General features: G+C 34.0%; 1 protein-coding gene across 11 annotated transcripts in view; it reads left to right on the top strand.

Annotated features, from left to right (window-relative positions):
- The window catches only part of SNTG1 (syntrophin gamma 1), a 372119-nt gene that overhangs the window by 331755 nt on the left and 27188 nt on the right, over positions 1–13176 (top strand). For 10 of the 11 annotated variants that reach the window (XM_030012053.1, XM_030012058.1, XM_030012057.1 and 7 more), the window contains 2 exons: positions 6560–6712; positions 12726–12818. In XM_030012053.1, the coding sequence (XP_029867913.1) occupies positions 6560–6712; positions 12726–12818 (246 nt within the window). The remainder of the gene's footprint in view (positions 1–6559; positions 6713–12725; positions 12819–13176) is intronic. The other variant, XM_030012059.1, reaches the window with a different exon arrangement.

Below are 13176 nucleotides of genomic sequence, written 5' to 3'. Positions count from 1 at the left end.
GAAGATACTCAGGAAAGACAAGTGTATGTCTTACATCTCAGATGTTCAAGATTTACCTAAAGTTTGAGAAGGTTTCCTTTCATTGACTTAGTCTAATCAGGGCATTTCTCAAGGTTGGAGTGATGCATTATTTCAGTATTTTATCTGGTAATATGTTCTGATACCTCATTTTTGGTAGATTTTTGTGTAGAATTTTTCTCTAATTTGTCAATTTTCTTTTATTTTTTGGTCACATTCTTTAATTATTTGAGTTTTTTTCCTGTCTTTCTTTCTATTTCAATAATTAAATTTAACGTAAGATGTTGCAGTTTTACTGCATAAAGAATTTAGGTTCTTCTCTTCCTATACACCATGGGGATGGAACAGGTTCAGAATGAAATCTTCAGAATGGTAACAGCCAAATTTTGCCCAGAACATCTAAATTTTTCAGTAGATCTTAACTTGTATTTTTTTTCAAGGGCAGAAAAGGTTTCCTTCCACCCCTGAAGCAGTCGCTGCCATTCCAAAGAATGGAGGCCCCAGAGCAGCCCGAAAAGCAGTTTCAGGGGATGGTTCTGCTTGTCTGTTTATTTCTTTGTTCTTAACATGGACAAACCAATTTCTTTCCTTTTCCTAATTTATTTCACAGAACTGAGTCAGCTGTTTTAACTATAATGTGAAAATAAAAAATATCCTCAGGCAGGCAACTAACATGGAAAAAAACTCAGCCACAATTATTTAAATTTGAGAAAGCTGTAAACAAGGGCTCAGAATTAAATGATAGGATCACTCTTTAGCATTGCTATCTATTATCATTATGTTTACTCTTCTGGGATCTGTTCTTAAACTTAATTTCCATCAAATAATGGCTCAAAGTTTGGAGAGGTAAAAAACCTTAATAACTCTCCAAAGAGATGATCAGCATATTTTTTAACCTGTGTTTGTAATTACATTAGTCTCTGATTTTTCTTTAGCAGAACATAATGACCAATGCTTCTCTGGAAAGTATTAGAATATTTTCTTTCCCCAAAAGATTAGTCTGCTTTATGAAAATTTTGAAAATTGTCCTCATATGGCATTAAAATAAACACATTTCTGAGTGGAGGTCCTTAAGAATTATGGCACTGTCTCAGGAGAAACCTGTGTAGAGACTCTTGCTCTGATACAGATAAGGGTCTTTGAGACTGCATCATCTTTTAATCAGGCAGAATAGGAAATTAATTTTCCTATTCAGGCAGAATAGGAAAGCAATTTGAGCTTACTGCTCTACCTAATATGTTACAGGGAATAAACATTTCTATTTCTCTCAAGCAATCAGACAGATCTTTCTAATGGAAATTTAATTGAAACTGAAATTTATCCTGTAATTATAATTATTTTTCCACTTGAGAAAACATATTTTCATAAAATTTGGACATTGAAAAATATTTTGTCCCATTTTAATTTAGCTGGCATTCTGTGTTTATTTAAATGCATATATATATATATATATATACACACACACACATGCAATTTCCACATTTTTCTTACTTTTTTTAACATTAAAATTCAGAAGAATCCAAATAAGATGAGATGTGTACAAACACGTGCATGCCTGCATGGGTCATTTTTTTTGCTTTATTTCTTGATTATCGAGGATATGTTGGAGAAGCAGTATCTTTTTTTTCAGTCTGGAGTGAATCTGTTCCCTGCTGCCTGTAAATGCTATTAGAACCATCTCCATAGCAACTAATGGTGATGCTCAAGAAAAGTGTTCCCAAAGTTTCAGATAAAGAAGTAGATCATTAGAATCCCTTAGAAAGAAGGATGTATGTTTATGTAGATGGAGCTGATAAGTGGAAGGAGACACAAACAGCAAAATAATCAGGGCACTGATTCCAGCAAGAGTAAAAGCATGATGTGATTACTTGTTACAGTCACCTTGGAGTCATTGCACTCTTGAATTGATGGCAGAATGCTTTTTATCTTCAGAGAGTTTAGGTGCTAGGTTTGCATCTTGGTTATGATAGGACAGATTTCTTTTTGCAGGACAGTCTAAACTAGTCAACAAAGAAAGCAGGTTTAGTTTATTTTCTCATCTGTGTATTACTAAGAATTACTATACTTAACATCACAAACATTAATATTTACCTCATTTTAACAGCTGAAATTAAATTATCTTAAAAGTCAAGGTCTGTTTTGTCTTTTTAGGTACACAACTCTGATTAGGATGGTTTTGAATATCTTACATGAATTGTTGTTCATGTCAAAAACTGCTAACCAGTATCACTAATATTTACAGTTCCCTTGCCAAATTACTCTGTATATTACATAGAACTTTACAGGTAAACCAGACTTCCAGACAGTTCGTGAGCACCTCCTGGGTAAAAATCATACCATGATCATGAAACTGATAGACCTAGCTTTGTTTTCTGTTGCACAGACCTTTGTAGAAGAGAACAACTCAACTCTCACTGACTATAGTAAAAGTTGAGGGTCTCTTGCATCTTAGCCATTATAAATAATAATGAAAATATGAGTATTTAATGCATTCATCATACATAAAATGAAAGGACACAAGTAATGGAAAAGGAGCAATGCTGCTTCTGGAGAGGGCAGTCTTTCAAAAGAGAAAAGATTACCTCTGCAGAAGAGAAGGAGATGTCACTAGTTAGTGATAAGGAAGCATTCTGCCTTAATTTGAAAGGACCTGCCTAATGAGCCATGCTTGGCTCCCTTAGACAAATTTATTACTCTCACTTAACATGGACATCATTATTAATTAGGCAAGCAGGAGTCATACCATCCTGTCAGCAGAGATGCTGGATTACCCTGAAGCTGGGTGTAAGCCAAGGACTTTCCTCACAGCCCATCCTTCAGCAGCACTACTTTCCTTCCAGTAGGGAATTAGCATACTGCTACAAGTTTTGTGACTGTTCCTCTTCAGAGAATCTTTAATTCACATTGAGAACATCAGGGACAAATGGTACAGCTAATCATTAGCAGTATGAAAGAGTTCTTAAAAAAAATCAACATGAAATTGGCTTATGTCCATCATTGACTAGTAAGTGATTATAAAAATACAGGGTCATAGCAGATTCTTAAATGGGTAGAATGGCATTTTATATTTTAGCTGAAATAACCATTTGGTAAAAGTTAATTAATGAAGATGCCTGCTTAATCCAGACCTGTCTTTGAGACTCCTGACAAGTTTATCTTAAATTTGCAGAGGCTTTTGGACAATTCTCAGTTGGATTCCTAAGAAAAAATTTTGCTTCAAATGCCTACCTTTACAAGGACATTTGGATAGCTATCTTTTAGCTACATATTGTCTACATATTGTTTCCTGCAGTTATCCATTGTAGAAATGGAAACATGGTTAGATCTATGAATTTGGAATAAACATTTCACTTTTTAAATGCCTGAGAACAAATGAAAAACTAAAGAAAGATCTTGCAGCAAAAAGGAGCAGAAGCAGTACTAAGGGGAGCCTTGTACCAAATTATTTTTACAAGCAGAATGAAATACCATTAAGAAGGAAAGGAATACCTCATATGCATGTCAGCAATTTTTTAAAAACTAAAGTACAACATTTAATTATATTTGACTTGAACTTTTCTTACCATGGACTTAACCATAGGCATGGATCTATCACAAGTACATACATTAGAACTAGTCAAAAAATGAAATTATTATTCTGTGGAAAATTATTATTTCTGTGGACATGTTAAATTTTGTTTTTATTCCAAATAAAAACTTCACAGAACGTAGATTCCACTAATAAATGAGTACATTGTGTTTGGTGTTTGTCACAATATGATGTAGGAGTTGAAATATTCTAAAATTTTAATATGTAAACCACTGAGGGGAAATGCTACCTATGATTGATTAGATCTTTTCTAAATCAAAGAATGTTCTAATTTTCATATTTAAAGAGCAAAAACATGGATTAATACTGTAGATCCCATTATCTCTTCTTTCTGTTTTCATCCTCTAGGTTTGATGTAATGCTTAGTAAAAACTAGTACAATTATTGCTAGCAATATTGATAATAAAATACACAAGCTTTTATTTAATCACTTCAAAGACATTTCTGAGATTTTTGTATTTTTCAAACACATTTTAACAGAGATCAATCTCAGTAAAACTTTTTTCATAGCCAGCATATTCTTCTCAATAGGAAAAAGCCTGTGAGAATGGGAGAGTCTAACAATGTGATTTAAAAGCATCAAACCTGAACTGTGCCCAGCTAAATAGAGATCCGCATTCTGGAACTGAGCACTGTACTAAACTTCCATTTAAAAACAAGGACTATAACTTCAATTGCTTTAATGACAGTGATCCTGTGATCTCACATAGTGCCATAGTCTTCTTTCAAATAAGGTTTAAGAGTTTGCATTAGTAATAATTAATTGTTCTCTACTGACTGTTGTCAAGAATAGGTGAAGATGAGTTCAAAATATTTTTAGTTTCTTCTGAGGTTGTAACTATGAAGAACTAAAACCTTCCCTGGGAAAGACATGTACCTTACACACAAGTTTTGTCAGACCCCAGGCTGAATAGGTCCATTTGATTATGGACCAACAGGCCCATTCAATCAGGTGTAGCTCTGGGAGCATAATGAGTTTAAGAGCCCACTTAAGACCTGTTAGAGAAGAAGTGCTGTTATACTATACAAAGTAGTTTTCTTCCCTGGAGGAGCGAGGGTCAGCCAGTGCTTTTATTTATCCAGTTCCTATTGACGGGGTTTGTATAGTTAGGTGCTGGATGGTGTTTTATGTTGCTACACACATCCACAAAATTAAACATTTGTCACAGTGCTGTTGCTCTGTGTGCTTTGAGGCTGAGTGAGCATGCAGTAGAGCATAGGTGTCATTAACAGCAACCTAGAAATTATGAACTCTTTTTTGAATGCTGGTCAAAACATACTGTGAGCAGAATTGACTTTAGCAGAAGGGCCTGAGTGGAAAGAAGAAAAAAAAAAAAAAGAGACAAAAGTATTTGCCATAGGACATAGGCTATTATTTAGCTACATCTAACTAGTTCAACTACACAACCCTCTGAACACTCAGAAAAAAAAAAAATCTGTGAGAATATTAATTTTTTGGGAAATACTGTTTTTAAGATCTAACAGCCTGTGTTCATTCTGATTTTTCCATCCATAACTTAATGTTATTGAGCTACTAAGCCTAGGATTTCATGAAAGTAAGTAAGGGGATTGTTCCACAGTGACTGGTCATTTTGAAATCTGAGCAACTCATTTTTATGATGGTGATTGCAAAGAGAGGGTATGTTGCCTCCATAGCTGATTCTTCTAGAAATTGTAAAGCGGTTTTGAACCAGGAGCATTCATGAATGCAAGCTGTACTGGTTTTCTTGAGCAGGTCTGTCACCTGTCTACTGAATGAAAAGAAAGAGGAAAACAGTGCTTACTCTACCATTGCCTACTTATCTGCCTGAAAGCAATAGTTTCATACAGACTCCTGTTTTATATATTTCCATTCTTGGTCAGCTTTAAGGTCCTGGTTCTCTGCCCCAGAGAGAGCTGGCTTGAAGAATGCAAGGTGCTCTTCCAGCTTGTATCAGCTGGTTATGGTCCCCTCATTCTGTTCAAGTTGTGTGTGCCCTCTGCTATGGGGTAGCATTGTGGAAATTGCGCCCAAGCTACATATACCCAAATTTCCAAGATGTATTTGCAAGGGCACCTGGTGATCTTGTGGCTTGTGACAGCTGCTTTGCCATAGTAGGGACAAAATTAATTAAAACTGTTTCTGCAAGTGTATTTTTCACAAGGATGAATTGCATGCCAGAATTTTAGCATAAGCATCCTGTATTTAAAAAAAAAAAAGAAAAAAAAAAAAAGAAAAACATTTTACTGATGGATTTCCTGATTAACTTGGTTATTCTTTGATTTAGTGCCAGTTATAAATGCTAGCAATCATTAAATATTTGTTACGTGATATCCATTGTGTGGTGGTGTGTTGAAATTAAAGCCAAAAGTAACTTCCTCCTCCAGGTCCAAAGCCAGCAACCTAACCACTGGCAGCGACTATAGTCTCTATTGGCAGTATGCAGCTATAGACAAATTTTGTGTTGGATTTTGTAAGCCACCAGAAATATGAACTTGTTTTGTCTAGCCTCTATAGGGAAAATAGGACAGATGGACTTTTCATACTGCTCAAATAAATCTCTTGCTTCCTTCGGCCACCCTTCCAGAGTAGGGTGGGTGAGTCAAATAGGTCAGAGAAGCTGATATTTGTGTTCCTCTCACATGAATAGAAAGTGGACACATTTTATAGAATTTATCTAATTTAAAAGTTCATAGCTGATAACATTTTTGAGAAGTGATTTGTTAAAATATTGGAAGTTATGCCAGATACGCTATGTTGTTCTGTACCATTCTGAATATAGGTGTCCTGTTTAAAATTCATTTAAATGTCAGTGTTTAGACCAAAGCCCTAATTTTCAGTTTCTCAGTAGTTACTACAATGTTTTATTATTAAAGATGCCATTTAAAAATGCTAAGTTTGAGGCATAGATGTTTGCAATTAAAAATATTAATTGATGTATGCCAGATTATATAACTTAAGGTTTTCATCAGGACAGTGATCTACTGGACCGACGGAAACATTGCTTCAGTGTCCAGTCTGAGTCTGGAGAAGATCTTTACTTTTCTGTGGAGCTAGAGTCTGACCTAACACTATGGGAAAAAGCCTTCCAAACAGCAACTTTTTTAGAAGTTGAACGGATACAGGTGAGAACAACTGCCTTGATGATTACCTTTTGGTACATTAACAAATTAGATCTATGTGCAATTTAAGAAATTCTCCGACCTTCTGCAGCTCTCAAATTATTATTGTTTTATGTATGTAATTCCATAAAAACCCTTTTGGTGTTCCCAAAGAGCTTGCAATCTAACCTTCAGAGGAGATTACCTCAAATACAATCTTGGAGTTATTATGACTAGGTGATACATACTTATTAACTGAAGTTCATGGACAGAAGAGAAAAAACAATCTATAAATCAGGGACAAAACCAGCTGTTTAGATATTTTTACATACTGTTTTACATGCTACTTTATTTGTTATTGGATAACATAAGAGAAGATTGAAGGAATTAAATTGTCCTTGTAATAATCAGGAATGAGAGTACACCAAGTGAGAGTACTTACTGGATGCAAGCAAGAACAAAATTGTACCTCAGATACATTATTCTTTTTTCACACATTTCTTGTTTCTTGTGTATTTACTCGATTGTCAGATGACAGAGCAGAGATGGATGACATTCAGGTACAGATTACTAGCAAAATTTTATAGCAAAATTACATATCAGAGTGTTTAAAGATAACTCTGTTTTTCTTACATGACCAAAGTTATGTTTTTTTTGTTTAAAATAGGAGAAAAAAAATCCCACCACAATTATAATTCACCTAATCCTAGTTGTTATATTGATGTACAAATCATAAAAAATGCATGTGGTTGGAACAGCTTTAGTTGATGTTGCCATGAGTTATTCTGTATACACACCTACAAAAGTCATATTAGCATATTAGCCTCTGCATGTATTGGCTAATGCTTACTTTCCCTGCACTCATTTTTTGCATCTTCCTGGGAATGCAAGCTCTGACAGTTTTTTATTTAGACAAATTGTTGGTTATATATTTGCCCTCTTCTGACCTATAAACCAACACATGCAGATGGACTGAATTAGTATATACTAATGATGATCCATTTTGCAAAAACTACACTGCTGTCAATTTTAATGCATATTACCTTTGTTGGAGGAGGAGTCAAAGAAGGTTCAAGTTTTATCTTTACGTTCATGCACTCTGCTGCCTTTTACAGGAGCTATTCTTACCTTTTGAACTCTGATTGTTGTGCTGAAATATATAAGTGTAGTTTTTCTGTATAAAAATTCTATCAATATATAGCATCTGCTACTAAATATTTGAGATGCTTTGTCTTTCGTATATAACTGACTGCAACATTGTTTGTAGAAGCACTACTGTGCCATCAGTAAATGAATATATGGCAATTTTCTTGAATAACTTTTAGCCCAGAAGCCACTTCATATTTGCTCTTCTTTAATATTGATTCATACTGTAGGATTCCTAGTTTAGAGTTTTCTTTTGGGTTTTATAACATTTATTCAAAATTGCTCCCATGTTTCACAAAAAGAATTTCCCTAATAATCTTAACCTCAGATTAATCTTAACATTTCCACCCTTCTTTTCACTCTACTCATGTTCAGAGTAGCAATTATGAACTCAGCATAATGATTTCCTGAGACTGATTGATTATAACAAATCTGTGAAGGTGGACAAACAGGCTACTCATGATAGATTATTATTGTGGAACTCACACTTATGATTTCACCTTTTTTTCTTTATTTTCTTGCCTCTCTATATCTCAGTTTGGAAAAAAAATAGAATATTAGTTTTTAATATAACTGGTCTTGGCCTCCTCATTTTTCTTTCAGCAATCTGTTACTGTTTTCATCCACCAATTTGCAGATTCAAATAAAATCTGGTTTGACTAAGTAGTGGTATAATTTGTCTCTGACAAGTTCTTTCATTGCTGTGTGAGAAAAAAAGGTGACACGTTCAAAATCGAGAAATCAACTGTACATTTTTACTAAAACTGTGTTTTATGCAATCAAAATCATATGAATATTCATATTTTATGTGAATGATAATCCAGCTGTGTGCAGGTTTGTCTTACTATGAAATCATATAATTTTGAATATATAACTGCAGTTTAAAACTGTCATTTAAAATTATTCAAATGTCTTGTGGACTATTCCATAATCACACAAATAATAACGGAGTTCCTCAATGACTATAAATTGGCATTAACCTCCATGAGAGGTTAATCACGGCCCTATTCTGATGTAATTCTAAAGAATACATTACTAATTAAAATATTTTAAAAATGCTCACTATAAACATGTAATAAATTTTTTAAGCCTAATTCATAGCTTCTGCCAGAGGTATATCTAAAACAAAAGGGTTTTTTTAGGAAAAATATGTATTAGAGGACAGATAGTCAAACTGATAATAGTTTAGCAATAATATGTGGTACAATATTGTAGTGGTGCCATTGTGATGTGTTACAGTCACTCTTTAGTTAGTTTTCTTTAGAGTAGTAAGGGATGCTAATCCATTTTCATAATTACCTATTAAAAGAAAAAAATTTAGTTGAAATGGAGTTCCTTTTTCCTTACTATCTCACAGCATTGTTATATGAAGAATCTGAGACTACTATAGCTTGCATAATAATGTGCAATTATATATGATTGCCAGGTTCCCTTTGTGTTCCTGCTACTTTATGCTAAAATTTTCACCACTTCCATCATGAACTTTTTTCTTACTGTCCTTTTTTTTTGTATTGTAGTTGTTTGTTCCCTAATGTAAGGATTATTGTCTAAGCTGCTTTGTGTTACAGCACTTTTAACATTTCTTCAATGTCTCCATTGAAGTTGAATCTGAGTTTGAAAGTCTGAATTAAATCTTGGACTTACAGTATGGTTTCCCTTAGCTTCATTGATAGCTTACACTAGGTTTACAACATATCATTCTTTCCATAATTTAAACTGTGTATATTGAGGGAGTAGAATCTAAGGAATAACTTTGGGTTGTCTCCTTTGGCCCCTGCCTGACCCGCTGAATTATTCATAAATCCAATTTAAGATTCTGTATTCTGTGAGAGGACAAGAAATGAGTGTTGAAATATCTTCTGCTTCTTTTGTGAGGGGGATGCTTCAGTTCTGATAAGGTTTTCATGGTATCTTTGTGAGAAATCAGCAACCAAAGCCAAACATCCACAATATATATAATTATTAGTCACTTTTAATGGTTTAAAGTGTTCATTAAATGTATAAGAAATTGTAAATTATCAAGTCTACTGGGAAGAATTTCTGCATTTTTGTTTTCTCCAAATGTCTGAATTAAAAGACAAATTAAAGAAAATAAAGATGAGAAAAATCTTAATAGTTAATGAGTGTCTGAAAGTTCACATTCCTACTCTCACCTGTGACCAGTATCATGTGCAAGCACATACAACACATGCATAAAGAAACGGACATTCTTCCCCAAAGAAACTAAAATCTCACTGTCCAGAGATCATTTTGTTGTTCTCACATTTTTGCTTCTCTGAATTGTTTGGATCATGGGATATATGGTCTGAGGGTGTAGACTGGTCCTAAGTATAAGTAAAGAATAAGTAAAGAATCAGCTATTCCTGGTGGTCTGCACTCTACAATGCAGTTTCTTCCTACCGATAACCACATTGAGCTGAACCAGATGATATTTCTTCACAAACTGTGCACTGCCTTTTGTAGAAAGAACCTTCAGTCTGGGAAACAGGTTGCTTTTTCAATGCAGCATTGAACCAAGACTGATATGTCCTGTTTCTCATAAATCATCTCAGTGAGGTTAATTAGCCCAGGCACAATACTGTGCTTAAGCAGAGTTAGCTGTGCCAGCTCAGTGTGGTGCTGCAATGTGCATTGTAGGTTGACCTCTGGTATTGAGGTGGGAGGTCAGATGAGTTAGATGGTAATACATATTTTAAATCTGATATACAATCTCCTTGCCAAATTTTAATTCTCAGTGAAGACTCTATGTTCTAGATATCTTGGAGGTCTACAAATAAAAATGTAGTTTGCATCTTGTAGGAAGTTAGCAAGATAATCATACAAAACTGTACATTTTTTGCTTTGCATGCAAAACCTGAACATTTTTGCATATGTGAATTCATTAAGTAGCAAATCACTGTGAAATATATTACTTTACACTCTTTTCTTCTACTAATGAGATGTTACCAAAGGCAATAACCTCTCCTTTTCTAACAACACTGATTTACGATCAAAGTTTACATATTCATAGCAGTTTCATGGTGTAGCTGCTCAAAAAAAAAAAGCCACTTTTATTTGCTAACATAAACACAAATACCATATGACTGCAACACCACAGAGCTGAATCACTGATTTTGTAATTAAAAATTTGGGGGGTTTATGCGTTAATAGTTATAATCATGAGTTATAAGTGCACCTCCATACTGTATGAATTCAGATTTTATACATGTGGTGAAGTATATAACGTTCTTTCAGTGTTGGAATCTACAAGAATAGACTAGTCACTGCTTTCCACCCCCAACAGCGGCAGTAGGAAAGCTTTCATTTACTGATGGACAGTTATAGCTTTTGACCACCTTTGGCGGATCACACAGTAACATATGATTTATTGTTACTCAGAAAAAAACCCCAAAATAATGTTGTAAGGCAGGTGTCATGGATTATTTTTACTTCTGAGTTACAGATGGCCATGCTTTGTCTATAGACTGTCTTAAATGCTGCACTTGTGCCCCACTGATAACTAACAGAGAGTGTCCTTCAGCTTCAGTGAAGGATATCACTGTGTTTGAAACCTGGATTCTAGAGCTCCAAGGTGTGTGCACAAAGATTAACCAACTGTTTGTATGTAGTTGAGACCTGATTTGATCAATGAAAGCAATTCACTCAAATATTTAAGTTCAGAAAAGAAATCTATATTGAAGTGTAAGAAAGTCAAATTTAAAATAACCAAAGAATCTATATAGCTATGAACTTTTCCATTTTCCTTCATTATGATGTCTATTTCAACTCTTAAAAGCTGTTAATGAGCCCTTCAGCTTCTTGGATTCTGGGGAAGACCATTTAGAATCCAGGGCCCACCCAAAGAATATATAAATAAAGGCATGTGATTTAGCCTTGATAATAAAAAATAATAATACATACTTTTGTAACACGGATAATTTAATAACTTACATTGTCCCCATGTTTACAATTTATATTTTGGTTCTTTGACACAGTATAGATCATGGAAGTCTTTGTTCTCATTTTGTATATTTGGTGGCTACAGCAACATTTGAAGAATATAACTCTATATCAATTAATCTGGAGGGTAAAATTTCTGTAAAATAAGAATGGTTTCTTTAAAGAATTTACATTCGATTTGGATATGGTTTAAATTTTTTACAGATTTTGTGATGAAAAAGTTTGTCATTTTGTACCTGAAGTCAGCCTTCAGGCACAGCAATAGTTTTGATCCTGAAAATGACACTAATAGATGTCACACAGCATGTATTGAAGTGTGATGTTATGGAAATAAATAAAAGCATAGGTTTAAAAATCATAGGATGAGAAAGTCTTTCAGGATTGCAAGGTGTCTCATAGAAACCTTTGAGATACATTGGTACACTAGCTGAAGCAAAGAAGGTATTTCATACGATTACATCAATAGCTACATGGTATGAAATATTACCTTCTTCACTGAGATTTAGGACAACATAAAAACACAGTAAACAGCATACAGAAGAGATATTTTACAAATGCATTTATTTTTTCTTAAAAAGGTAAAAGGAATATATTAATGTTAGAGGAAGTTGCCAGGTACCAAAACAAATAAGAGAATTAAAAAATAATGAAACTTCCCTTTTAGCAGTTGTCATTGGTAAATCACTGAGGCAATTCTGATTATGATTTATTTTTTCTCTAATGGAAGCAAAGCCTCTTTTTACAATACTTAGAAAACTTCATCACTGATATGAATCCTTTGATTTGCAATACACTGGCAATAAATTGACCTATTTACACACAAATGACTTATTTCTGATAATAATTTTGAGATATATAAACATTAGAATAAAGACACAGAAATACTGGTTCTAGAAAGAATTTGAAGAAACATGTTCTGTGGTAACTACCTTCTCTGATTTTTCTTTTACAGTGCAAGACATATGCCTGTGTTTTGGAGAGTCATCTTATGGGACTTACTATAGACTTTAGCATGGGCTTTGTCTGTTTTGATGCTGCCACAAAGGTAAAGTTCTAAGACTTGTTTCCATCACATCATTATTATTATTCTTCATTATTTCTTATATTTTGGGATAAGTAGTGCATCCTTAAAATGTACTTCTTTTTGTTATCGCAACAGATCATCTCTTGTCAAATCTCTCGTGCTTTAGTCTAAACTTGGCGGGGATTTCTAAATGATGTGAGAAGTTGTATTCTGTTATGTGCTTGTTATTGAAAAGTCAATGCTAATATCAATCTGAAACATGCATCAAGTCTTCATTCTTTAATTTCACGTGAAAGCCCAGACTGATTCCATTTGATGTTTCTTTCACTGGTGCATCCTTGGTTTTGAGAGGAAATAGTCTTGGTTTCAAGCTGATATG

This window comes from Aquila chrysaetos, chromosome 4 (genome assembly GCF_900496995.4).
Source record: "Aquila chrysaetos chrysaetos chromosome 4, bAquChr1.4, whole genome shotgun sequence".
Lineage (NCBI taxonomy): Eukaryota > Metazoa > Chordata > Aves > Accipitriformes > Accipitridae > Aquila > Aquila chrysaetos.
Note: the sequence above shows the minus strand (reverse complement) of the source record. Positions and strands in the feature narration are given on the sequence as shown.